Source organism: Magnolia sinica, chromosome 12 (assembly GCF_029962835.1).
Source record: "Magnolia sinica isolate HGM2019 chromosome 12, MsV1, whole genome shotgun sequence".
NCBI classification, from domain to species: domain Eukaryota; kingdom Viridiplantae; phylum Streptophyta; class Magnoliopsida; order Magnoliales; family Magnoliaceae; genus Magnolia; species Magnolia sinica.
The window spans coordinates 69,044,451-69,068,078 of NC_080584.1; the positions used below are offsets into that span (position 1 = coordinate 69,044,451).

The 23,628-nt window shown below is 39.8% G+C and overlaps 3 protein-coding genes and 1 pseudogene across 3 annotated transcripts; 2 read left to right on the forward strand and 2 right to left on the reverse strand.

The window, feature by feature from the left end:
* Positions 1-7,067: 7,067 nt before the first annotated feature.
* Positions 7,068-9,301, forward strand: LOC131221601 (cysteine-rich receptor-like protein kinase 19). The gene is made up of 2 exons (XM_058216882.1): positions 7,068-8,600; positions 8,909-9,301. Exons 1-2 carry the CDS (start codon positions 7,217-7,219, stop codon positions 9,073-9,075), a joined length of 1,551 nt encoding a protein of 516 aa, XP_058072865.1. The 5' UTR covers positions 7,068-7,216; the 3' UTR covers positions 9,076-9,301.
* Positions 9,302-9,781: 480 nt separating this feature from the next.
* On the forward strand, positions 9,782-13,197 carry LOC131220212 (cysteine-rich receptor-like protein kinase 10; annotated as a pseudogene).
* Positions 13,198-15,555: 2,358 nt separating this feature from the next.
* Positions 15,556-17,079, reverse strand: LOC131220213 (probable disease resistance protein At4g27220). The gene has a single exon (XM_058215175.1). The coding sequence runs from the start codon at positions 17,077-17,079 to the stop codon at positions 15,556-15,558; it is 1,524 nt and encodes a 507-aa protein (XP_058071158.1).
* LOC131220214 (disease resistance protein RPS2-like) lies at positions 17,076-18,050 on the reverse strand. The gene has a single exon (XM_058215177.1). The coding sequence runs from the start codon at positions 18,048-18,050 to the stop codon at positions 17,076-17,078; it is 975 nt and encodes a 324-aa protein (XP_058071160.1).
* Positions 18,051-23,628: the final 5,578 nt, after the last annotated feature.

Consider the following 23,628-nt stretch of genomic DNA (forward strand, 5'->3'; position numbering starts at 1 on the left):
GAGAGAGAGAGAGAGAGAGAGAGAGAGAGAGAGAGAGAGAGATATATATATATATATATATATATATATATATATATATATATATATAAGCCTTGTATTTCTAATATATATTATTTTAGTGTAGAAGAAAGCTCCGAGTAAATGTTTCGTAGAAGTAAATCTATTATCGAACCATATAAATATTTGTGCCTCTTGTCTTTTATTTTTCTCTTTTCCATTTACATTTTGATTTTCCTCTTTCTTCTTCTTCTTCTTTTTTTTTCGGCTTTACTTTACGTGCATCGATCATGTGTGAGTGATTTTCTATAACATTTGGAATCTCAACACACATGGACACGAGGCTGATCACCCATGCAAACACCTCGCCAGGGTTCGAGAATTGAAGTAGTTACTTCTTATCACTTGAAGAAGATTTATCCAATCATGTAATGATCCTCCACCCAAAATAAAAAATAAAAAATCGTAGCCATTTAGAATAGGAGTGATGGTTTTGCATGTTAATTACTGTGGACATGTTGAGTTTATCTGTTGCATCTTCTTCAACATGTGAGTTGGATTTGTAACCGTTACAATGCTTCATTTGTTAGACATGACCCTGATAACAAAGAATCAATCAACTCAAAGACTATGTTTTCACACCATAACCTATATGTGCCTATAGTGTCACGTTTCATGGATTTTTTTATTTAATATTATATTCATCAGTAAGCAATTCAAAAAAAAAAAAAAAAAGCAATTCAAATGGCAATGGGCGGCCGGCTGTCCAACCTTATAAGACTAGGGATTGGGCTTAAACTTTTTTTTTTTCTTTTTTCTTTTTTTTTAAAGATGGGCTCATGCCACTGATTTTATCAAAGAAAAAGGGAACAGATGTACAACCCTTCAGGCTGGCTCCAACAAAAAGGCGAGGAGTTAGGCCTATCGTATACCACACCTAACTAACTGAGGCACCTACACAAACAAGAACAGAAGGGACGGAGGGATTGGGCTTAAACTAGACCTGAGGGCTGGGCTGGGGCTTGAAATCTAGATCTAAGATTTTTGGGCTGGGCTGGGCCTGGCCAAGGCCAATGATTAATGTCCCGTCTTAAGACCATTAGCATGCTCTGATTAAGTGAGTTGCTACATAAATAAGAATGAATGATTTGAAGGCACTTTTGAGCAATCTAATTTAGTATAAATGTATAGTTTTAAAAAAAAAATTAAAAAAAATTTGAATTGAGGGTCATGTTTCTGGGTGATTAAAACCATTACTATTATTTGTAGATGAATGATGTATTGGAAAAGATTTCTTAGTTTTAAAATATTTCAACCCTTTGATCATTGTAACATGCTAATTAATAATTTAAAAAAAAAAAATCAAATTGGTCATTATATATTTTTTCTCATAAGGCGCGCTGCCATAGCCTTGAAGGGCTAAGAAGGGCCTTTCTAGCCTGGTTAGGGCTAGTACTAGGCTATGGCTATGGGCCTAGGAAATTAAAATGGGACAAGGCTAATTCCAACCTGGCCTTAGTTGGGGCCATTGTCACCCCTAACAAAAAGTTGGGTTGTGCAATTTGGGCAGCTTGGTTGGGTTGAGGCTCAACCTCAGCCCAACTCACACTCAACTAAACCCTAATGCATGTGATTAATCCCAATTGCCCTGATCCAACTGAATTCAGATCAGGTCACTTTCCAACCTAAACCCAACCTGAGGGCCTGCTTAACCAAAACCCAACCTCTGAATTCAAATCAGGTTGGTGACTTTCAACTTGAAACCTGGCCCAACTACATCCAAACTCGGGTTTGGTTACCCAAACCCAAGTTTGCAGCCCTGGACATAGATTCTTCATGCAGAAACAAGGATCAATGTCAGTGCATGTACCCACCAAAATTCCAACCGTGTACAGACTTTCAGCCCGAGCATTGTATGATGTCCAAGTCATGACTCGAGAAAAATCTTGCCGTGTGAGACTTTCAAAAAGAGAGACTGAACAGAACGTGAGCATTGTATAATGTCCAAGTCATGACTCGAGAAAAATCTTGCCGTGTGAGACTTTCAAAAAGAGAGACGGTACATAACGTTGAAATTTTACGATTGTAAAGGGACGCGGATAGCGTCCTTACCCCGCAGTCTCCAGCTGGGAACGGGCAGGAGCTTCGTGTGGCAACCGTGATGTATGGGTTTTACCTGTACTGTCCATTCAATTTTTTTCCTATCATTTTAGGATAGAGGCTCAGAAACGAGGCAGATCTAAGGCTCAAGTACACCACAGGAAGCATCGGTGATAATGATTCTCAGGTTGAAACTTTTCTAGGGCCCACATTGATGTTTATTTGCCATCCAATCCATTGATAAAGTTACATAGACCTGGATGAAAAGAAAACACAAATATCAGCTCCATCCAAAACTTTTGTAGCCCCCGAGAAGTTTTCAACAGTAAGAGTTTAATCCCCATTGTGTAGTTCACTTGAGCCTTGGATCTACCTCATTTTTGAGCTACTATCATAAAATGATATGAAAAAATGAATAGACAGTGTGGATAAGACCCATACATTATGGTGGCTACTCAAAGCTCCTGCCGGTTCCCAGCTTGAGACAGGCAGGGGTAAGACGCAATCCGTGTCCATAGTAAAGATGGGGCCCATCGTTCAATAATCCAAAATGTTAATACGATGGGTCTCACATTGGATGGTGCTTGCAATGAAAGTCCTCAATATTGAATGGTAACCATTGATGTGTCTGCTTTGTAACTGCTCCCTTTGCCCGCCTATTGAAAGCGTTTGAACTTTTCCTTCGAAGAATTTCTTCCATCTTCTGTATAGGCTAAGCCCCATATTTTGAACGCTTTAGATCACAGAAGGATGGCACCACTAATACACACCAAGAACCTAAAGTACAGCACATTCTCTCCACCCGAATTGCATAACAGAAAAGAAAGACCATAAAGTCGGACGCGAATTGCCTGTCCCTCCGGCCACATAAGTTCCTGGGGTCGGAAGTATGTGGGGCCCACAGGTATGCCCGTCAGTAATCAACTGGGTCATCAGTTTATAAACAACCAAATAGGGGAAATGGATTGGCTAAGCTCTGAATCAAGTTGATATTTATTTTTCGCCTTCATCCACGTCTGTATGACCTAAACTGTATGTTGGGCGACCCAAAAGGCAAAACTGTATACTCAATGGCAGGCATGTTGCCTGTGCCTAGGCCATTGAAAGTTTCCGTTGTAGTCGGAAGCTGTGTGGAGCCCACATAGTACTTTCTATGGCACTGCTAATCATGGGGTCCACGGAAGCTTGAGTGCACTCGGCAGGGGAGCGTATTAGGTGAGACCCCGGTTCCTCCAAGGTAGGTGGGACCCCTGACTGTGGGGCCCACTATGATATATGTGACTACATTTATGCCGTCCATCCAAATTAAAAGCTCATTTTAGAGCATGATTCAAAAAATGAAGTGGATCCAACTCTCAGGTGGACCAAATAGTGGTAATCAACCATTAAAAATTTCTCATGGGCCACAAAAGTTTTGGATGAAGCTGATGTTTATATGGTCTCTTCATCCAGATCTTTGTAACCTTATCAATAGGTTGGATGAAAAATAAACATTCATGTGGCCCTTGTGAAATTTTTAATGGTAGGAATTCAATCACTATTATTTCCTATGGTATGGTTTACATAAAATTTGGATCTGCCTCATTTTTGGAATCATTCCCTAGAATGAGCTTTCAAAACAGTTGGATGATGTAGATTTAAGGCACATACATCACTGTGAGTCCAAATGGAACCAAGGTCTCACCTAATTCTCTCGCACTCGCTTGAAAACTTTACAAGGTGTTTGGCAGATGGAGCTAGATGGTATTAAGTGGGATTGAATTTCTTTTTTGCAATAAATGCACTTGTGTGTGGATTGTCACTTAATGCAATAGGAGTAACCAAGGTCTCACCTAATTCTCTCCCACTCGCTTGAAAACTTTACAAGGTGTTTGGCAGATGGAACTAGATGGTATTAAGTGGGATTGAATTTCTTTTTTGCAATAAATGCACTTGTGTGTGGATTGTCACTTAATGTCATAGGAGTAAGCTATTCACTTTGATGTTTGGATCATATAAGATGTAGGGCTTAAATACATATTTTGATTAATGTAGTGTTTAGTTGTATATAGAAAACAACTATCAATCTTGAAAATCGTGTTTGAAAACTACAACGCGAAGTAAGGTAGGGCCCACCTGAATGTTTGCGAGTAATCTACCCCGTCCATCTATTTTGTGAGATCATTTTAGGACATACTACCAAAAGTCAAGTAGTTCCAAAACTCAAGTGAGCCATACAAGAGGAAAGAGTGAGGAAAGAATTTCCTATCGTTGAAACTTCCCTGAGCTCCACCTTGATATTTATATGTCATCCCAACCGTGTATAAGTTCATTCCTGCCGGGATGAACTGACAACATAGAAAACTTTATCATGATACAAATCTTTTGTGGGTATATGAATGTTTCAATGGAGGTCACTCAAGCCCCACTGTTTTCTCTTGCGTGGCCTATTTGAATTTTAAATCAACCTCATTTTTGGCCACTTACCCTAAAATGATCTTGTAAAATAGATAATTAGGGTGGATTCCTCACAAAGATCAAGGTGGGCCCTACCTCCCTTTCTAGCATAAGAACTTCATAGCCCATGCTTTTAGGAGGACATCCCATAGATTTTGCAAATCTTTGTTGAATTGGGAAAAGCCCTCCCTACTGCATGCACAGAATCCAATATTGAAAACCTATGGTAAACCATACTGGGATGATTTTTCAAATCAAGGGATTTAAAGTTTCATCCCACCACCTAATTTCATGTGTTAAACACCCTCGTTTGCCATCATAGATTTAGGGGTTAGAAAGGATTTGATAAGATTTCAAATCCCCTATATGTTTGACACCAGGAAGTAATTGGGGTTTGAAATTCTCTCGAAGAGGGTTTGAAATCCAATGCTAAAGCTTGGATTACATCAGAAATACTTTCAAGAGTTGCATGTGTAACATGTGTGTCACTAGACTATTAATCTATGGGTACATGGCTTACTGATGATATCCTAAAACAATTAAATTATTAATTGCATCAGTATAATTACTTTAATGCAATGATCTATGTTGTCCAAATATTGCACGTGTAAATTAACGGTTAAAATTTGTTGGTTAGTCACTTGGTATAATCTTGTGCTTGTGGCCCATCTAAAACTTGTAATTTCATTATTTTCAAGCAAATTAAGTATCTATTTCAAGGAGTTTATTACAATCATTGTGTCAAACATTACGTAATAACACTTGTTAGTGATATTAAAGTTGATTTAGTAATTAAATTCAAACCCCGTGAATATGATACGCATAGCTACTTTTGATTGAATTCGGGTGCCAAACACAACCGGAGGATTTCACAATTAGGGGTTTCAAATCCACGGTTCCAAATCCAGTAGGTCTAAATCCGCTCTCCTAAACAGGCCCGTAGATATTTGTGCCGATGGTCTGGTCTGGGAATCGTCACCGTTGATCTGAAAGGATACATAAAAGATGGGTAATAGTTAAAAGAGTTCATCGACCCATTGGCATCAGATGTAACATTGTTCGTTGATTGGAACCGTTTATACTCTGACGCATAGATAAAGTTATGTGAACGGATGACTTTCGCCATCAATATAATTTTTGGATGTCAAAAAGTAAGATTCGTCCTTACAGCCTGAGTATTTGGTCACTCAACCATGGGGCGGATTGGATACTGACAAGGTCAGTAGCCAAATCGCTACTGAGGTGACCTCACCAAGCTCTGTGGACCCCACCATGATGCGTGTGGTCTATCCATACCGTCCAACAATTTTTAGAGATCCTTTTATGGCATTACAAAGACAATGAGATAGTTCTAATGTTCAAGTGGACCCCATCATAGAAAATAGTGGGGACAGTGACATCCACCGTTCAAAACTTCTTACGGGCCACAGTAGTTTCCAATGAAGCTGATATTTTTAATTTCACTTCATCTATCTCTATGTTAACTTATGAAGAGGATGGATCTCAAAAATACATCACTGTGGGCCCTGTAAATGTTCCAACTGTGGGTGTGACGGCTCCCATGGTTTTCTATGGGTCCACTTGAACTTTAGATTATCTCATTCTATTTTTAATGTCATAAAACGATCTCTAAAATTGGTTGGACAGTATAGATACAACACATGCATCATGGTGGAGTTCACAGAGCTCGGTGACGTCACTTGAGTAACGATTTGGCTACTGACCTTGTCTTTATCCAATCCACGCCCTCAACCATGGGTCCACACGCTTCTTCTTTTTTGACACACGCACCCGTCACACACCCACACGCCGCAGTGGGATTTCACCACCCATGGGTATCGAACCCAATACCTCGTGATGAAACTCCTCAGGGTCCACACGCATTTAGACAAGAGGCCAGAATGATAGACTGAACCATCAATGGCACCAGTCACGAAATCATGAGGTCCACTTACAGATGGCATCGCCTTTTTCTAATTTCTCCACTTCCAGTTCAAACATGGTTTGACGACCCGCCCGAGTTGACTCAGTCAATGTTGACCACGATCCAGCCCCCCACCACGAGTCTTAAACTAGGCTGTTGACTTGGGTTGACCGGGCCAACTCGTGTGAGTTAGGTCGAGTCAGGTCATTTCGTTTTTGGCAATCCAAAATGTTGCTATGGCTCGGATCACCATCGTTGGATCACTTTCCAAATAATTTCTATATTGGTGGGCCACAGATACTCGGATAGATGGTTAGGAATTTTGATGAGTCTGATGTGACTCGTCCGGGTTGACTCAGCTACGTAACTTCAACTGATTCAACTTGACGCAGATGAGTCGTGGCTTGAGTTAGGGTTGAGCGATTCAGGTCCTCTTGCCTACTCTTTTAAACATACATTCTAGTGGAATAATAAATGCATACAAGAATCTTTCACACCTATTTGGACCCGATCAAGTAGTACTGAATTGTAGTCCACTCATCCAAGTCTTAAAACCATGTTCAGAAAATACTCTTTTGGAGAGACTCAGTTCTATTCATACCATGTCGAGTAAGAACTAGTCTGAGTCGACTCGGATGAGTCGTATTGACTCGTCCAAGTCTTAAAACCATTTTCACAAAAACACTTCTTTTATTTACTTCACGTACCTGCATTCTCCCCGCATTCCAGGCAATCCAATTTTTTTATTTTTTATTTTAAATGCAGATTTTCTCATCAAAACCATTCCATTTCCTGCTCATATCATCCATACTCTTCTCATTTTCTGTAGTCACTTCCATTCCAATCAATGGAAAATGCACCGGCGCTGGTTACCCTGAAAACAGTACGTTCTGGGAGAATCTTGATCTCCTTCTTTCATCTCTAACAGCAAAAGCTGCTTCTTTCAGCTTCTACACTGACACTGTGGGAGAAGATCCTTACCGCATCTACGGCCTCTTCCAATGCGGGGACGTTACCGCCTACGAATGCCAGAGTTGCCTAACTTATGCAAGCAATGATATTAGACCAGTTTGCCGCACCAACTTCGAAGGCATGTTATGGTATTCCACCTGCTTCTTTCGCTACTCAGGCTTCAATTTCTTCGGTACCATGGATTCAGAGGGCTTCGGCTGGTCTGGCAGAGCCAATCTCTCTAGACCTGATCAAGCATCTGCAATGATGAAGACATTAATTGAAGCAGCTCTGACATCACCGACGATGTCTGCAACGGACACATTGCCAGACAAGACGGCCTATGGCCTTGCACCGTGCACCCAAGATATTAGAAGAAGGGATTGCAGAAAATGCCTGGTGGAAGCGATGAATGGATTTAATAAGTGTTGCGCTTGGGAGGACTTTGGCAGGTACATGACTTCCAGCTGTTTTGTTGGGAACGCGGCCCAACGGTTCTTCACTGGCTCTAAGCAGCATAGCTTTTTCCTTAATAAGGTTTGCTCAAATGATGAATTTTATGCAAGTAGCACATCTGCAGCGAACCTCAACCGTCTCTTTTCTTCCTTAATAACAACAGCTCCTCTGTCTGGTTTCTACAATGAAACCATCGGAGAAGAAGCTTCCAGCCGTGTTTACGGCCTAGCCTTATGCAGAGGTGATGTTGCACTAGACGCCTGCCGTAGCTGTCTCAACAATGCTCGGAACGATCTCACAGAAATGTGTCCTAATATGACTCGTGGTGTTGTCTGGTATGAGAACTGCCTCTTGCGCTACTCAAATTACAGCTTTTTTGGAGCTGTGGAGAGCGATGGATTCAGCATTCGCCACGAATATAATGATTCGGATCAGAAATCTCTGCAGTTAATTTCAACGATGTTGGAAAGAGTGCCAATCCAGCCATGGATGTTTGCTGTCCAAAAATTGCAGATTGGCGAGTCCGTGTCTCGATACATTCTTGCCCAATGCACCAGGGATCTTGGAGAGGATGACTGCAGAAGATGTTTGGTACGATCAATGGGTGATCTTGTTCAGTGTTGCGATGGGAGGAAAGGGTGGCAGTATCTTACATCCAGTTGTTTTATAAGATATGATGATCACGTTTTCTTCAATGCCTCAATACTAGAGGCCCCAGCTGACCACACTAATGAAGGTGGGTCATTCACTTCAGTGAACTGCTGAATTACATTATAACTGATTTGGACTAATAATAACTAAATTCGGAAACGTTTGGTTGTACCCCAAATCAAAATTAGGAGATATGTTTTAAGCAAAACTGGATATTCATCTAATCCTTCGCCTCTTGCTGGAAACCTTTTTGGGGTGGATCAGAAAATTTCCTGATATTGATTTTGGTGGAAATGAATCCTGAGCACTTGCAAAAAGATGGGACATCTGAATGAAGATAAAAAATTAGAAAGAAAAACAACATTTTGAAGTTAACAATGCTGTTATAAACAGGGGAGAGGAGGAATCTGAAAAGGGTTATAATCATCAGTGTTGCAGCAGCTTTAGGAGTCACTCTCTTGGGATCTTGTATATGCTGCTGTCTATGGCAGAGGAAGAGATCATCACAAGAAGGTAAAATTTTTAAAGGTGCGTTTGGATGCTCGATTGAAACAAATTGAAAAAAAAAAAAAACCTCAGTTCAGTGAAGAGAAAATGACCAATGTGGGGTTATCCTGCACTTAATTTATCACAACGGACTAGCCCCAAAATTGCAATTGTGGTAGTTTCAAGTCCTGAGGTATGAGAACAGCCACTTCTTACGCTTTATTCAAGCAACAAGGTTGTTTTCATCAATGGAAGTGGTTCTGTTGCATATTGCCACAAAGTTTCCTTTTCTTTATGTTTGAGAGTGGAAAAGGAAATGGTCTCTCTCTCTCTCTCTCTCTCTCTCTCTCTCTCTCTCTCTCTCTCTCTCTCTCTCTCTCTCTATATATATATATATATATATATATATATATATATATATGAAGAAAAATAAAAGGTGGAAGTGGGGGAAGGGAGGAAGAAACAGATGCAGGAACATAACTTCAACACGGGGGAAAATAGGACTGGGTCCATGCTCTGTTTTATATATGTATTTTTTAAATTAAAAAATATATATATTAATCATTAAAAGTATGCATGACACAATCTACTAATTGATCTATATCATTGAATTTCATTCAGGGGTTTAGTTATCATCTCGACTTGAAATGGCTTCACCCCCCATTCTGATCATTTCCTCTTTAGTGATTTAATATTCAGCAATTCAATTCAATCAAGCATCCAAATGCACCCAAAAGCAGAATTTCTTTATGAAGAAAAAAAGAGGCCGGCACAAAAACGATGGCCTGCTTGTTTCATCTCTTAGATAAAATGAGCAGAATAACAATTTTGGATCAGTTTGACAGAAAAGGGAATAATCCCCCAAATGCACAAATACAGAGAAGAAACATGGTCCTTTGTCAACTAGAGTCACCTCAAAACATTCTTGTTGAAATGTTGAGGTTGCAGTTATGCAAATGTATAATCAAAACTACTAATACATGCTCTCATTTCAGTTGTAGAGGAAGGAAAAAGTGAGCTCGCTCTGTTGCAAACTCAAGAACTGCCATTGATCAACTTAGTTACAATACAAGCTGCTACGAATAACTTCTCAGATGAAAATAAGCTTGGAGAAGGTGGCTTTGGACCTGTTTATAAGGTAATGACATTTGGCAGTATTATACGATTCTTGAGCGAAAAACTTGAATTCAGTTTTCAGTTTGTTTGATGACGACCTAACTGTTGATGTTATGGGGATTGGTTTGATCACTTTGTACAGTGGCGTTCCTTTAAACAAAGAATGTCCTTAACTAATACTGAGTGGATAAACTAATCATGGATAGGAGAGAAATCTCATTCATTTTCAAGCATATGAAGTATTTAAAATCCCATATTTATAGAGGTCTGAAACTTACATGCAATTGCAACCTAATGCATGAGACACTTGTTTATATCATCTAATAAACAATATAGGTTTCCTAGTTGAATGTTTATTTTGCATGGAAAATCATTTCAGGGTGTGCTATCAGATGGGAATGAAATAGCAGTTAAAAGGCTTTCGAGGAGTTCGGGGCAAGGTCTAGAGGAGTTCAAGAATGAAGTTTCATTGATTGCAAAACTACAGCATAGGAATCTCATGAGGCTCTTGTATTGCTGCATAGAGAGAGAGGAAAAGCTGCTTGTCTATGAATACATGCCCAACACCAGTCTTGATGTCTTCCTCTTCGGTTAGGACTCTTGCTCACCCCTTCAGTTTCTGAATTTCATGGACTAAAGCTAAAACACACTGAAAAGAATACAAGTGGGTCACATGGTTATTGAGACCATTAATCTGTTAGCGCCATCGTGGATGGAGGTGCTCCTAACTTATAAACATCCAAACATCCCATTGTGGCCCGTGAATGGATGGATAAAAACAGAAGCACATAAACAATCCACATTCAGCTGCAAAAAGGAACAAATATTGATTGATGAAATTGTCGTGCCGAGGGGATTTCTGGGGCATGGTCAAGCTAGGGTGGAGCCCAACAGTCCAATGTTATGAACCACTGAACTAGGCCCTCACATGTACAAAATGAAACAGGATTTCCCCACACGCCGACTTGGCACATGCATGACATCAAGACCATGTACAATGATAGAAACAGATTTTCCAACGGCCCCATAGTGGATAGACCATGAAAATTAACATGATGGATGGGCCATGACAAGCAAAAAATTCCTTTAACATGACGTAGACCATAATAATATTATGGTCTAATAATATTATTCATCTATTCAAGATGTGGTAGAATTGATCATTGTTCCTCCATCTACCCAGATCCAAGCAAGCGAATTCAGTTAGACTGGAAACGGCGCCAAAACATTATTGGTGGAATTGCACGGGGCCTTCTTTATCTCCATGAAGACTCTCGGCTTAGAATCATTCACCGGGATCTAAAAGCTAGCAATGTTTTATTAGACAAGTAGATGAACCCAAAGATATCAGACTTCGGAATGGCTAGGATTTTTGGAGGAAATGAGAGTCAGGTCAATACCAACCGAGTCGTTGGCACATAGTAAGTATGCTATGTTCTTTTTAGGCAATATATATAATTATTAGATGCTTCTAATCTTTCTTTGATCATGTGAATTTTGGACAGTGGATACATGGCACCAGAGTATGCGATGGGAGGGTTATTTTCTGTGAAGTCTGATGTTTTTAGCTTCGGAGTTATACTGCTAGAAATTGTAAGCGGAAAAAGGAACAACAGTCACCATCTTCCTGAAGATGCACTGAGCCTCCTCACTTACGTTAGTTCCACCTTAACATGAATTACAAACTCTGCCATCCCAAAAGCATGTATAGTCCAACTCCCCTAACATGCCATCACAGACGTTCCCAATATGGCATCTGTGTGAGATCAGCTCAGTCCATAAGTTGGTCCCCACCCTTCAGAATACATGGCCCAGAAGTAGGCTAGATCAGTTACCAGGAATGCAAAACGTGTGAAACAAATGGACGGCTAAAATATGGTTGTTATCTGTCCATTTGTTTTATGCACTGTGTTCCACATGATGAGAGGAAGGGCCTTTTATTAGGGACAGGGAATGTAAAATGCCTGAGGCTCAACTTAAGGATGGCTTGGATGTTCACCATACATCAATATTGACACATTTTCTGACATGTATTGGAGACAACTATACATGCTTGAATCATATACATGTTTTTCATTTGAATTTCTTGCTAAGGAAGATTACATTAAAATGAAATCCATGAAATGTGACACTACAGGCATGGAAATTATGGTGTGAAGACAGAGTCTTGGAGTTGGTTGATATTTCATTATCGGAGTTACATCCAACAAATGAGGCATTTCGATGGATCCATATCAGTCTCTTGTGTGTTCAAGAAGATGCAGCAGATAGGCCCACCATGTCCACAGTCATTGACATGCTCAGAAGCAAAACTATGACTCTCCCACAGCCTACACGGCCAGGATTTTTCTTGGGGAGGACTGTTGAAGGATCTGATAGGCCTTCAAATGATAAGGTGTTCTCTATCAATGAAGTAACTACTTCTACTCTTGAACCCCGATGAAGGGTTTGAATGGTCTGGCCACCCTCATGCTCAAGTGATTGAGATGCAGACGCTACAATGTAAGGCCATGGTTGTGTTTTGTTGGCCTTGGCTTACCCAATAAAACATAAAGCAATGATGTTTGTGACAATATTATGGTCGTAACTCAGGTTGTCTCCGAGCATGAGCCGTTCCATGGGACCTACTTGCAGTCAATTGGAAGAACAAGCCATGCAACTTCTAGGACTATAGTCCACAACTCGCTGAATGGCTAATCCTAATTGACGATATTTATGAAGGAAGATGCAGCATTGACAAGAAATCAATGATAAGAATAATAATTTCTGAGCAATTGTTGTGTCATGTCCATCTGAAGATCGAGATTGTTCGGAAATTTATGTGTGGGTCCTAGAAGGGGATAAATGCTGAATGAGCCTTAAGTGACGGCTTACACATTCATTTGTAACTATATCAGGGCTTGATGTTCAAAAAAATTTCATGATTTGTTGCTTGATCGTTTGAATTTGTTACAGAATTGTCATTTATTCTCTTATTAATGGTTAATGGGCCACTGCATACGCTTGGCGATGTATGGCTTGTCGTTTGAGCATGAGAACATTGTAAATCCGTCTTTTGTTATTGATAATTTTTCGAATTATATACATGTGCAGCAGATTGAGAATCGTCCTGTTAACACAGGCACAAGGTGTGGCACACATGGGACATTAGGTCCTTTATTAGGAACACAGCATCATGGACATGCCAGCAAAATCAAGAGGTCTGTTCATCAGGTCGGCCACACACGGACAGTTAAATGTGGCCCACTGGAAGAGTGAGGGATCCTAATTTCTGATTTCTTTTTTAAAATTTAAAATCAAGATCTTCCCATTTCCAAGAAGATCCCAGGCAGCTCCTTTGGCTTTCACTCTGGTCAGACGTAGTCCACTATCAGACCCTTCTACATTTGTAACTTTTGAAACTCTGATGGATGAGGGAATAACTGTTGTTAGACTTGGTATTGCCAATCTTGAGTAGGATATCACAGAAAAGCAGTGGAATATCCTCTGTTCCAAATGTCTTAGGAAATATTAATGTGAAAGAGCCTTCTGATTTTATTTTAACTAATGACTATAGAACCGCTCATCGTGCTGGTCATGGCCACATACCAAATTGCCAATAACCATCCCTTATTTCCATTTTCCAGTGACACAAGAAGCATTGGTTTGAGTTTACCGAGTCTATGAGCCAACTCGAAACATTTAGTGTTTGACTGAATTAGACATATGAGCCAGCTTTCCAGTGACTGGGCCTGAATCTCATCAAGTAGAGTTGATTCGCCCAAGTTTCATGACAAGTCACCATGTTTTAGAGCAACATCATGGACTGCTGGATATATGTTTGGACAGTGAACCATCAATGGTACAGCCCGCAATCGAGGCAGTCCTGATTTGTACTGATAGAAGTGATATTTACTGTATTTCTGTTTCTGCTTGCTCTACCAAGTGATTCCCTTTCAAGCATATGAAAGAAATGATCAAGGATGAAGAACTAATCCCAAACATCCAATTTTCAGCATTCATTATAGCAATCCATTAAGAAACTCAAATCATACACCACAAAATGATCAAACAATCATAGGAATCAGGCAACCCAAGTGCCAAAAATGAAGAGGGGTAAAGATCTATAAAATAATTGGATATTTAAGTAGAATTTCATGTTCATCAATCTGTTGTGGTATCAGTTAAGGTGTCAAAACATGCTTGCAACATCGCTGCATTCATGTCCTAACCCTGTTGATCTTACAACATTCAGAGCTGAAATGGTTACTTCTTGGTAAAGTGCATTGTAGCCCTGTTAGAACATTCACTCATTTCAATGATGGGACTTTGCCACACTAAACATGGCTTTCTTAGGTTGTGGGGGTGTAATATATTTGTTCTTTACCATGTCAAAGGCTAATGACTTGAAGGCTCCATCTGCTGCATCTTCTTCAACACACAAGACCAATATGAATCTATCTAAGCATCCGCAACATTGACGAACTTGTGATTTATACCCTCACACCATAGTCACCTTACCTGAAATGCACATGTCAAGGAGTGAATCATTTTAAGTTAATGTTCATAGCTAAGCACCTCTAATTGCTATCTGTCATAAACATCCACGCCATCCATCAGGTGGACCTCACTGTTTACATTTCCTCTACCTCCACTGATTAGGTGAGCCAAATGCTCAAGACACATGGGCTGCAAAAGTAACTTGTCCCCACAGGTGCACATGGTAGAGCCCACCTGATGGACATACATGTGAAATTGGCATAAGTGTGCTGGCACGTAGAAGAAGTTGGCTGAATATGAGTGTGGGATCGAGAAAACTTATAATTCAAGTTAAGAAGAAACTAACATGATCAAGGAGGTGGTACCTCCGAAATCCAGATCTAAGATCACATTGAATCCTTTCTTGCTTACAATATCTAGAGGCAGAACTCCAAAGCTGAAAATATCCAAGCTCACAGAAAATGATGCTCCCATTGAATACTCTCGGACCATATATCCGCTGTTTGAAAGTTTACATAACCCAAAAGTCATTAAAAAAATATTAGTAAGACATGTACTGCCAAATTAGAAAATTAATTAAGAGCTAACTTACTATCTTACATTGTCTCCGTTGCTATCAAAATGTAAACGAGTTTGTGGCAAAGCTTAGAGTGGACAGAACTTGGATTGAAAGAGGTTCTTGTTATTCTCATCTTCCCACTCTAATCCTTCCCACCATTGTTTCTCTCCCTTGATTTTTTCTATGTTAGGGAAAAAGGGCAGTTTCCTCAATTTCGGGCATGACGAGACCCTTAACTCTTGCAAGGAAGTGAAAGCCAGATCCTCACTACTAGCAACACGAGTCAATTCTGCTAATTCGATTAGCACTAAATGGTGTAATCTTGGGAATGCATTGTATGGTAGCATATCCCCTTCATTGATTTGCTCCATTTCATCACATTTCTGTATTTGCAGCTCTTCTAATTGATGCCGATGTTCAACCATATCAGACGAGAAGAGATTCCTAACTTGTGACAAGATTCCACATGTATTAATCTCAGTTTTTGAAAGCTTCCACGAGGTGCTTGTCCTTCAAATACCTTCTTCAGATTTGGCAAATCACGTAGAACCAACGATCCCAAGCTCTGTAATGCACCGACATCTTGCACCTCTCTCCGGCCTATAACCAAATCCATTTCTGAGCAATCATGGATGTCAAGCTCCACTAAACTATTCGAGTCTTCCACTAATTGAGAAATGCATTTTAGACCTTTGCAATGCCAAAGATGCAGGTGTTTTACATGTTTTAGCATTGCCTTAATACCATGAGGGAAATGGTCACAACCATTAATTGTCACCTCCTTATCGCTGCTCGGAAAGACTAAGGTCTCCATATAAGACGTACCAATGTGAAAATGGAATTTTCTCAAGCTCGCCCATCGGCAATGGAACACATCATAGGCGAGGCAATCGATGGATTGTAAGGTGATCACAAGGGTAGTCAAGTGCCTCAAGGTGGCCACCTCCCCCAGTATAGCTTCGCAGGCATCTTCTTCTTCTGGCACCTCTTTCTTTGCCAAATTTCCACACGTACTAAACAAATGCAACTCCTCAAGAGCAGATAGCCTACATATTGTATTTTGTGGAATTGTCTTGAGCTGATGTAAATGTGAAAGATCCAATAGATTAAGTTTAACTAATTTTCCAAGGTCTTCAGGGAGCTTCTTAATGCCAGACCATGAGAGATTTAGAAATTGAAGTTCTTTCAGCCCTCCAATTGGCTCTAGCTCTTCTAATCTTAGACAATAACATAAAAGGAGAGATTGCAGATTAACCAATGAAGATAAGGACACTGGAAGTGATTTAATGGAAGTGTGGCTTAGATCAAGAACTGCTAGTTTTGCCATGAGTTCAAAGAAGCTATTAGGAAAGATTGTTAAGCTGTAATTATTCTGGAGCAATAAGGTCACCAGCTTTGGGCAATCAGGCCTGACGGGAAGCTCCTCTATGTCGTTGTTCATCAGTGAAATCCTCTCTTTATCTTTCCACATGTTCTCAGTGGGTGGCTCCTTCAATCCTACACCGGCTCTCACGAGAAATCTTGGCCCTTCATTTGATTTTGCTGATGTGATCCATATCGCCATATCCCGAATCAAATCGTGCATCTTGATGCTGTGAATTTGGTAACGCTGATTACATTTTCTCTCTAAAAGGCTTGCATCCATAATTCTTTCAATGATGTGATGTCCCTTAATCGATGCATCTGATAAGTAATCCACATTATCTATAAATCCTTCCATTACCCAATACATTACAAGCTTATCTACTGGAATATCATGGTCTTCCGGATAGAGCGAGCAATACAAGAAACAGTGCTTGATATTTTTGCCCTCCAAATGATCATAACTAAGTTTTAGAGATAGAAATACTTTCGGCTCCATACCTTCAATCTCAGGAGCGGACCCTCGCAGCGCCCTCAAAGCACTCATCCACAGCTCTTTCATGTCCTTTCCTCGCATTTTGCTCTTCCAACCGTTGTGATTGCAAGCGGCAAACCACTGCATTCATCAGCGACATCCTCAGCAAGTGCTCGGATATCTGGCAAGAGGACAACATCTCCAGCTTTGTAACAGAACAAATCCCAACCCTCCTTTCTTGTAAGAGTGCTGACTCTGATCTGCACATCGGCTTCCATCACATTACCCACCTGAATGATTCGAGTCGTTATTACAATCTTGCATCTTTTTTGCTTGTTCGGCTTTGGAATTCTGACTTCTTCCAGACAGATTTCTTGCCAGATATCATCGAAAATTAGCATATACCTCATGTTCTTCAAGACTGCAAACAATTCCATGCATTTTTCTTCTTCAGTCTCATTGTTCCGAAAGTTCAACCCCAGCTTCTTTCCAATTTCCTTTTGGATCCTTCCTGAATTTCCATCCTTAGACACAGTTACCCAAATCACAGCTTCAAAGTCGTGGCTCCCTACAAGCCGATTGTTAATACTTCTCATGAGAGTTGTTTTCCCCACTCCGCCAATCCCATACACACATAAGATTCCCGTCTCCTCATCATGTAAATAATGCTGTATCTTCTTTAATGTTTGTTCAGACGTTCTCTGACCACGCATCAATATCATCGGCATCTCCGCAGCCTTTGGTGGTGGTGGTGATGAAGGGCCAGCAGACAGTCGATCAAGTGTCCCTTTCTCAATGAGATCCTTAACTTCGTCGAGCTTTTTAATGGCCCGTTTGCCCAACATGTAACGAGAGAAGTAATCAGTGCAATGTCCATTCATGATCGTCCTCCTCTCATCGAATTCTGATTTTATCAAATCTACTTCAGCTTCAGTATTCGCCGCAGCTACAAGCCAATTCTCCACTTGGTGCAACACCTTCTGCCTTTTCCTTGTAGATTCTTGAACGTTGCTTCCAATGTCCTTGCGCTTGCATTTCAGTGCTTCTGTTTCTCTCATCAGAGTGTCCACATTCTGCTGAAGGTCTGTGAGATAATTGATTTGCTGAGCAACAGGTGGAGAGAAGTTTTGTATGATCTCACTACAAGAAAATAGGGCAAAACCGACAGTTGGTGGAAACCTTTGCCGGCTGGAACCAAATCCAGCTACCGGAAAAGGGTCTCTATTAAATCAAAATGCGAATGCCCTGATCTCATTTTCGACACTTTTCCTTTCCCCGTCGCCGACTCTCTCTCTCTGCACCTCTCCGTCTCTGCTCGATCTCTCTCTCTCTCTCTCTCTCTCTCTCTCTCTCATCCTCTGGCCAGATCTGGTCCTTTTACTCACTGCAAACCGGTACAGATCTAAACCCCTCTGTGTTTTAGTTCTTTTGCATTCTATTCCCTTCCCTTCCCTCTCTTTCTCCCTCCTAGGTTTAGGGCTTTTGGATGAGATTCGACATATGTTCTTCAGTGATGGAGGCGATTATTAAGATGTGGTGGGGTTGAATTCGTAACTTGCATTTCCTCTTCTTGTGAACTAATTTGGTGAGACTTCTTTCCCCTTATCATTTTCATTTCACTGTTGATAGTTACATGAAGTTAATGTAATCATATGAAAGCTTTGTAACTGATCAAGAAAGTAAAAAAATAATATGAATTTCTATTTTTATTTCACTAAAGCATTTCATTATTTTTATATGAAAATCTGCATGCTAATTGTTTGAGGAAATGCCTCAACCAAGAATGTTCTTGTGTTAATCATGCTAGAGGTCCTGCATTTCAACTCTCTGTAAATGGGGCACAAATCATTGCATGGTTGGATGAACCCATTGTATCATCCATCTACTTGACCCTTCTTTGGCGGACCAACACATAAATTCACAATGACTGGGGAATTTTCCCCTGTTGACCATTTTTGTTTTCAGTCATCTGTTCGATCAAATGGCCAGGACGATTATGTCAGTTTGACTTTTGAACTATGGTCAAAAGTCAGACTGAGGGCTATATAATGGGCTATATAATTTGATTGGTCTATTTTCACATGAATGTGTGCTATGTGTATGGTGGATGAGACAACATAAAGTGAAGAGTGCTGGTGAATGGCCTGGATCTCCAACTGAGGTTCCCAGAGCAGATTCAGGTTCGGTATCCATCTCTTTGTCAACTGAATGTGTCTCATCTAATGTTCTGGTACTTGTGTCTCAATTCTGCTCTTTAACTCATCTCAGCCATCAGTTAGCACCACTGATACAACTCTTTCTTCTGGCAATGGAGCTTTGGATCCTATGGATATGTCTCCTTATTCTACTAACCACTTAGATGGCATACATGATGACAACACTTACACACGATTTGCAAATCAACAAAACCTGGAAGAAGGGCATCACTAGAAGCCATAAAGATGTGGAAAGAAAATGGTTTTACTAGGTAAATATACAAAAGGATGTACTAATTGGCTGAATGTTGGCAAGTTGTTAATATTACTTGGAGCATAGTTCAAGTGCTTCTACCACTTCTTTCGAATTCAGCGCCATTTGCCGTTTATCATCAATATCTTCAGGTCCAATGCCCTAGGTTCTGTTGGCTTTATTTTGTGTGCATCTGTTAGTCTACTCTTTTTAATGGTAATCTGATACGATTTCCGTTTTAGTTGGTCTTTGGCTCTTTCATTAGCTGTGTCTATAGAAACCATCTGCCAACGAGATTCAAATGTTAATACCATAACCTGCAGATGTGTGAGATTTCCTAGTAGATTAATTTAGCACTATTTGGATATGTAAATTAACTAATGAGCTGAATGTTTTGCTCAATGTTGTTTAAATCCTACAGTTCAGATCCTATGATCTAATTGAAATCTCAGAGGGGGCTGAATTGCCTTTAGGGAAGATGATGAAACGTCTGAAATCCCAAAGAACAAAGAAAACGTCTGATGGACAACCCAGATCTCTTACAATGTGCTATATTGGAACATGGGCAGCATCTGGGTTGTGGTGACTGTTGATGGTGGATGCAAGAATGCATTGTTTCTACATTTGAATGTGTCTAGATGCCCAATAGAAATGTCATTTATGTATAGACTGTGGAGGTTGCTTATGCTATTTCTAATCCAGATCTGTTTGAGTGGTTTTGCTTCTTTGTAGCTGCAGTAATCAAGATGGAAGACGGAACGTCTTCTATCGTCTTCGATTGTTTGGAGGGAATATTGGATTCATGGTCCTTCAAATGAAAAGATCAACTAGGTAAGCCTCTGCTCTGTTATATCCCCTTGTGCGTTCGATCCTTGCTCATGCCCCCAATGCAGAATAGAGGAATTATATCCTGCACAGCAGTACACGACTGTTTCTTGCTGTATGGCCCACGTTTCAGCAATCCACAATGAAAAGAACAATAACTATTTTCTTGAATCAGAGTACCTATGCTATGCTTGGATGTACACAAGGATGGTTTTGTGCTTCTCTTTTTCATCCTTCTTCAATAAACAAAATTGTTAGTCTTATTCTATTAGCAATATTTATTTATTTATTTATTTTTTTCATTTTACAGAAATAAACATATGCTAGAATTATACATATTACTATTTAAGAAATTCCTCTTTTTGCTGCTTCATCTTCATCTATGAATGCAGATGGGTATCCAATCTAATTGTAGTTTGAAATCATCCAATCACCCTGCCATGTTTACTTTGGTGAGTTGGCTCTGCCATATTCAGGTTTGACCAGCTCTACTATGTAAATCTCCCTTTTCTTTGAATGAGAATACTGTTGGGGTTCCTTGGGATTTCTATGGCTCCACCGTATTTTTGGCACATGAAAAGCGGTTGCATTCATAGTATGAATTCAGTGGATTCTCTTAACTGTTGGTTGTCCTAGAAAGGGGAATTTGGGGATTTTGAGAAATTAGGTGTTAGGATAGGTGGAAAATTCGGGAACTTTGCAAATTTTGGTTTTTAGGGTTTTGGAAAAATTGGAGAAATCAAGATTATTAGGTGTCGAGGGTTCAGGAAATTTTGAAATTTTACCTAACTAGGGTTCTAGGTTTGCTGGTTTCATTTTCATACAGGTACTATTGTAACTCTGTCATTGTTATGCAGAAGGCGGGAACAATCATGGCGATCACCTGGTGCAGAAATCATGAAATGGTGTGATCCATTTGGCAAGTGGATCACCATGATAAAATCAAATAACCATTTGTATTTATGATGGGCTTATGCTGTTACTGCAGATTCGACAGATCAAATAAGAAGGGTATATTAAATGGTTACTTTCTTTGGTTGGTATTTGGCTATGGATTTGGTGAGTCTCTTTGCATCCTGTTTCCTTTCATGTTTCCATTTCTCCATCTTGGAATCATTTACAACCATTATTCCTTTATGTACTATAAAATAGTTGATGGTTCTAATGATCACAGCTATCAGCTTTTGTTGTGATTCTGATTGGGGATCTGTATAATATAAGGCAGGCCAATTGAGTATATTGGTAATGGAAGAAGTATAGATTTTTTTTCCATAATATATATTCCCCTTTCTCTGGACACCTTCATGTTCTTATATATATATATATATATATATATATATATATATATATATATATATATATATATATATATATATGAATGTAATGTATAAGTATATAAGGCAGGCCAATTAGAAAAGAATGTATGGATGTCGTGAATCCGACTAAAAGCCATCATGTTTGGCACTGTGTAACTGTGTCTCCAGTAACTATACACTTATCAGCATCCAAGACTCCAAGGTACATGGATTCTAAGACCTCTAATCTCTTAGTAAGCTATTTACATGGGGTTGAGCCCTAGTGGTTTTTCTTGCCATATTCTAACAACTTTCTTATACTTTCAGATATGCAAATTCAAGTCCATGCAATCTTATCCCAATTTAAAAGCTCTAAATAAACCTTATTAGTGTTGGGGTATCTGATAAGTGCACTAAACATGCTGTGAGTAGAGGAAACATCTATTTGAAAAAAATAGCTTTGAGTTGAATGTATCAAAAATGTCTAAGCACATGTCTGCATCAGGTTATAAAGTTCTCTTCACCAACTTCTGCTGGAGCTGAGTGCGTCGATCCTGATTGCAGCTGGGTGGAACAATGGTATTGTTCTTTTTTCGCCTCATGACACTGTCCTTTAGCTTCATATTGGTGTCCACTTCTCTCTTTGGTAGAAATGATTCAAGGGCATGCCTGGAAACAGCATGTCTAAAAAATCAAAAGCGCCCTTATAATGGATTGCTTATGATTCTAACGAATCACTTTCAACAGATCATCCTAACCATCCATCCATGGCATACAACTTGGATAAGAAATGGTCATAAAAAAATAGACGGCTATTTTTCAGGTGGATAGGATCATCTGACTGGTGTGATTCTTTCAGGGTGTCCCATAGGTTGTAAGTTTGTAACTATGGACAGTCCAGATTCATTCCTTGAAGACAGTTGCCTAAGCAGAAATTGTTGATGGCACTGTATGATGGCTGATAGATGAATTTTTATGATAGTGGTTGGTTTAGTTAGTTGATTTTGTCATAAGAAGCTCAAATTTTCTATAGTTTAATTTTTAAGCTTATTCTGGATACTTGCTAAAGAAGCCAAAGGAATGCAGAGTGCATGGATTTTAAAGAGGTTTGCTAGATCCGCTTGCACTTCTACAAGCAGATATGTGCTAACCTTACACGTGCAGGACATCTAAGCCTTGTGTCAGGGATGTTTGCTGGCTTCACATGCACTTCCGCAAGCAGATACGTGCTAACCTGGAAAATGTGCAGGACATCTGAGCCATGTATCAGGTGTGCTCTACCATGTACATAACTACCATGTACATAACAGTGAGGATGGTTAAATAATCAGTTAGGCCACATGATGAAAACGGTGGATGGTTTAAACAAGCTTGGCAATTTTTTCTAGTCTGTCCATGGTTTTAGCACATGCATTTTTTCTAGTCAACCAAAGGTATCTATGTCAATGTTTCTCCGCAAACTTATTGCTTCAGGCTTCAATCTAATGCTTTATTGATCACTTCATTTGTTTATCCTCACAAGCACCACATGTAGGATTTGGGATTGGATTTTGAACTGTTTGGGGCTGGCTTGTTAGGCCATGACTATTCAATTTTAATTTGCCCAACCCAGCTTTTAGAGGATGGCCTGTTTGGGTTGTTAGGCCATGACTATTCAAAAGTGTAGACCACCGATGATCAAAATTAGCTTGATTTTGGGCCACAACATGTACATGGTGAGGCCCTTCAGATAAATGACATGGATCTCATGCTGATGTATCATATTTGCTTATTAAGCAGTTGCTTTAATGTGGTTTTTCTCCCAGATTGTTGACTTGAAAGATGTGTTACTGTGGGGGAATAATCCATATGCTGTTCGTGTATGTATAGCATTCAATGTGCAGATGGTTGCCTCTAATATTTCAATGTGCAGTTAGGAAAATCTTTTTCCTTGGGCCACCCAAATGCCAAGATTAGTGTCCTCCATGCAGCCCTGTCTTTTGAAGCCCCCAAATTATTTAAATTGTGTGATGTGCAGAACAACGTAAACCCATTGTAATAGCTCTTTGTGCAGGTTCTAGACCGTGGT